This window comes from Vitis riparia, chromosome 9 (assembly GCF_004353265.1).
Source record: "Vitis riparia cultivar Riparia Gloire de Montpellier isolate 1030 chromosome 9, EGFV_Vit.rip_1.0, whole genome shotgun sequence".
In the NCBI taxonomy this organism is placed as follows: domain Eukaryota; kingdom Viridiplantae; phylum Streptophyta; class Magnoliopsida; order Vitales; family Vitaceae; genus Vitis; species Vitis riparia.
The window spans coordinates 8,457,531-8,462,270 of NC_048439.1; the positions used below are offsets into that span (position 1 = coordinate 8,457,531).

The 4,740-nt window shown below is 37.4% G+C and overlaps 1 protein-coding gene across 1 annotated transcript; it reads right to left on the reverse strand.

Moving 5' to 3' along the window:
* Positions 1 to 226: 226 nt before the first annotated feature.
* LOC117922141 (glycerol kinase-like) lies at positions 227 to 3,234 on the reverse strand. The gene is made up of 4 exons (XM_034840173.1): positions 3,017 to 3,234; positions 2,700 to 2,921; positions 1,259 to 2,225; positions 227 to 610 (listed from the first exon to the last, which is right to left on the reverse strand). The coding sequence occupies exons 1-4, from the start codon at positions 3,148 to 3,150 to the stop codon at positions 365 to 367; spliced, it is 1,569 nt and encodes a 522-aa protein (XP_034696064.1). The 5' UTR covers positions 3,151 to 3,234; the 3' UTR covers positions 227 to 364.
* Positions 3,235 to 4,740: the final 1,506 nt, after the last annotated feature.

Consider the following 4,740-nt stretch of genomic DNA (forward strand, 5'->3'; position numbering starts at 1 on the left):
ATATATATATATATATAAGAACTTTCAATTGAATTTTTTGAAAGTTTGAAAAGTGCCATATTTTAAGAAATATTTTTTTAAACTGCAATATTTATTTCAAAATCCCTTGGGACTTTTATGGTTGGAAGAAGCATCATATATCAACTCCTCTTTAACCAACATTTACTTCAACCAACTTTGCCATCCTGCAGAAAAGCTTGAATGGCTTCTTCTGCTCTCTCTATAATTCTGTAGAATGCGAATTCTCTCCAATATAATCATGAAATAGTGTGTCATACACAAAATCTACACAAGGGATGATTTCATTATTTGAAATAATAGAAGTATATAAACATGAACTTTAAAGGGATGAAATAGGAGTTGGTTAAAGAGAAAGATCCGCCAAGTCGAAAGTCCTTGAAACAGCTTTGCACCAAGACTCCACCTTCTTATTCCTCCGTTCCTCGTCTAATGCTGGATAAAATGTGGTAGCAAGCTTCACCTTTTCTCCAGAATCAAAAATCTCGTCTTCTGTCCAAATCCCCACTGCTAATCCAGCTGCATAAGCGGCTCCAAGAGCTGTTGTCTCTATATCAGCTGGTCTAACCACCGGGTTCCCCAACAGATCAGCCTGCAAATCATTAGACAACAAATTGTCAAATTAAACAGTTCAAACAAGGACAGTATGGGATTATGGGCAGTCTGATATAAGATACCACAAGCATGAAGACAGAATAGGATTGTACCACATGATCACCAGCCATTGACATGAACAAAAATAAAAAGAAGATAAGTTCAAACTCATATCAATTTGTTAAAACTTCATATGGGCCTGAAGTGATGACAAAATTGTTGTTTACTTTCATTTGGGAAAATGGCTAACATCAGTTCAAACAAATGAAAAAAAAAAATGTGGAGGAAAAAATAGGAATGCAAAAAAAGTGATCACACCTTCAAAAACATAATTCTTGTTGCAGCTTTTGCTAGATGTACACAAAATTATAGAACAAAAGATTGGAACGGAGTGGAACAATTCGAGGAAATTAGTGCATTTCATGATTAGACGATACCAAATCCAGAACCAACACCTTACATTATTATCATGGTTGCAGTATAGAAGGCTTACAGGTAATGTATAGGTTCAAGTTTTGTAATTCCCATCAAAAAGGGGAGAATTGAAGCAAGAGAAGTTTAGCAATGCAGAAAACAGAAACCATTACTGTTACGTGTTACAGCAACGAAGCAGATATTGGATCAAAGAATAGCAGAAAATACGAACCTGAATTTGCATCAAAAGATTGTTAATGGTTGCACCACCATCAACTCTAAGCAAGAACTCCCCCTTCTCATTCTTGACCTCACCCTTCTCCCCTGCATCCTTGTGCATTGAATCTAGGACATCCTTTACCTGAAAACACATACTCTCAAGCACAGCTCGAGCAATGTGAGACTTGTTTGTAAATCTTGTGATCCCAATGCAAACCCCACGAGCATCATCACGCCACCATGGAGCAAACAATCCATTGAATGCTGGCACAAAATAAACCCCACCTGAAGAATCAACCTTTGCTGCTAATTCCTCAATCTCACTTGCAGTGCTTATTATACCAAGGCTGTCTCTGAGCCACTGAACTGCAGCTCCTGCAATTGCAATAGAGCCCTCTAGAGCATAGTTGGTTGGAGCTTCTCGTCCAAGCTTAAATGCCAAAGTGGTTAAAAGCCCATGTTTGGACTCGATTACCTCCTCACCTGTATTGAGAAGTATGAAAGCCCCAGTCCCATATGTGCTTTTGGCCTCACCTTTTCGGCAAGCTTGGCCCAGCATTGCAGCATGCTGGTCACCAAGGCATCCAGAAATTGGGAGCCCAGGAATGGGCCATCCCTTTGCAACTGTTCCAATAATCTCAGCATTACTGACAATCTTGGGCAAAATTTCAGCAGAAATGCCTAGGGTATCTAATGTGGGTTTATCCCAATCAAGGGTTTTGAGATTCATGAGCATTGTTCTGGATGCATTTGAGACATCAGTGACATGAACCCCACCATTCAAGCCTCCAGTCATATTCCAAATCAACCAAGTGTCTATTGTTCCAAACAGAGCATCCCCTGCTTCAACTGCTTTTTTCACAGCATCCACATTTTCCAACAACCAGAGAAGCTTCAATGCGCTGAAATAAGTGCTTATGGGCAAACCACATGTCTCCACAAAATGTGTTCTTCCCCCAGGTAATTCTTTCTCCAATTTCCTGCAAAAACAAAATGCACCATCCAAATGATTCCAAACTTGGGTTGTGAGCACCAGAATAAAATTCCTAAACTATTCATACACTAAACTCACAACTCTTTCATCAGGAAAATTAATTGAAACCAAAAATTGCACACATATTTTGGCAAAATCCCAAATTTTTCAACATTCTCAATGTTAGAAATAAATCACAAATTAATCTTCATAATTATGAATAAAAAATGTATCATTTTTTTTTCTTTAATCAAAGAACCACTCTTAGATTTCTCAGAGAACTATTTCTCCAGCATTTTCCAGTGCCAAATAACTCCCTGCTGTGACTATTTCATGACCAGAAAATTCAAACGTAACAAAAACCCAGTTCAGAATCCAAGCATCAAGCAACGGGTAGTAATCAAAATCAAAAAATAAGATGACCCAAATCTTCAATCCTCAAAACAACCTAACAACAATCAAGAACAAAATAAATAAAAACCTGCAAATAGAACTGGTTCTAGCATCCATCCAAACAATGGCGTGGTAGAGAGGAAGACCAGTAGATTTGCTCCAGATGAGAGTAGTCTCTCTCTGATTGGTCAGCCCAATCGCTTTCAATCCACTATCCACGTTGTGCCCATCTGCAGTCGCCTTATCAATGGCCTTCTCTATGCACACTCTCACACTCTCCAAAATCTCCATTGGATCATGCTCCACCCATCTACCGCAAACATCCATAGAAACAAAGATTTTTTCAGAGAGAACAAGAAAGAGAAAGATTCCATTCTGTACATGTAAAAATTAAGTAATTCATACCCTGCTTCTGGGTAGAACTGAGTGAACTCCACCTGGTGAGATCCAACCGGCTGAGCAGACCGGTCATAGATTATGAACCGTGTACTGGTGGTGCCTTGATCTATGGATCCAACGAAGACATCCTCTTTCGCCATTTTTCTCCTTCAATTTGCTCGCAATCTCCCAGGAAACAAGCACAAACAGAGCTCTTTTGTCAAGCGATGGAAAGATATATCGAAGGTTGAAATTTTGTTTCCTTCTTGGGAATGTAAACAGGGTTTATCGTTTATCTGATTAGGAAATTGGCGTAATCCAAAAACCTTGGTTTGAAATTGACTATGGGCCGTCCACGTCAGCACCGAGTGGGTCCCTTTTCTGATGGACGGCTCATGATCAAGTGATCGGGGCACGACGTTCAAGGGCATATTCGTCTTTCTATAGAAGATGTCGCTATCGTTTTCCGGACATCTTGGCTTGCTGCTAACCCCAAGATCTTGTGAATATCGCCGGAGAAAAGTTCCTCTGCGGTCGAGTTCTCCGGCCTTGCTACAACAGATTCGAATGAAAACAAATTTGTTTACTATTTTGATGATCAAGACCAACATATTGTAGGGATCATAGAAGAAAATAGTTTTTAGTAGATTAGTAGTTTGATTGGATCATTTTCATGGTTGATGATGTATCTTATTTTTTGACTGCCTATGATCAATCTCAAGAAAATTGTACAAAACATACAAGAATCAGATGGGTGTTCTACATATTTTTAAATGGCGGCCCATTCCTATCATTTGTCCCTTGCCTATATCCTGCCACGTGGTAAAATCTGGACATTTGCCACGCGGAGGCTTCCAATTTGCTAACTCAGCGGTAGTTGAGGATTGACTCTGACTCAGCGGCGTTAAATAGCACGAGAGTTTCGGGAGCTAAAGTGAGAGGACAGCTACAATCTATAGAGTACAAATATATTTATACTCGCTGTCTATAAAGTACAATTCCCGTATCCGATAGCGCGGCGCTTAACTTAAAAAGCGTTAGTCTAACGTGTCAATTAGGAAAAGCGAGTAGCTGGTTTTACACTGACGCCTTTTCGTTTTAAACTAAAAGTCAACATCGCGACTACACTATGGGAGGTTTGCAAAGTTTTGGAGTAGTGATCAGGTAGATGCTAGTGCAGGTTAGCAATTTTATTTCATTGGATAGGAGATGATGTGCTGACTCATAATCGATCTTTTTCATAAAGGGCAAAAAAAGATTATAAATGAATATCCCCTAAAACAGTTTCCTTTATTTATAGTTTATTTAAAAAATAAAAAAAATTATAATATCCCTAAAGGGCAAAAAAAAGATTATAAATGAATATCCCTAAAACAGTTTCCTTTATTTATAGTTTATTTAAAAAATAAAAAAATTTATAATATCAAGTTATAGGAATTTTATAAGGTAAATTCAGGATATTATTAATAGCAGGATTCAAATTTCAGACCATATGTCAATTACTGAATCATACTTTCCAACGTTCTCCCTTGCCAACTAGGTTACCTCAATTTTTTATATATATTTAAAAATAAAAAATAAAAAAGGAAATATATATTACACATCATCTTACTTAATTTGAGAGCAATTCCTAAAATAATTGAACCTTATAATAAAAATAAAATTAAATGATAATAAGGTCCTACAACTAGAAAATAGAGTGTTTCCATTGTTTTTACTTATTTTATTAGGGTTATTTAAAAATAATAATT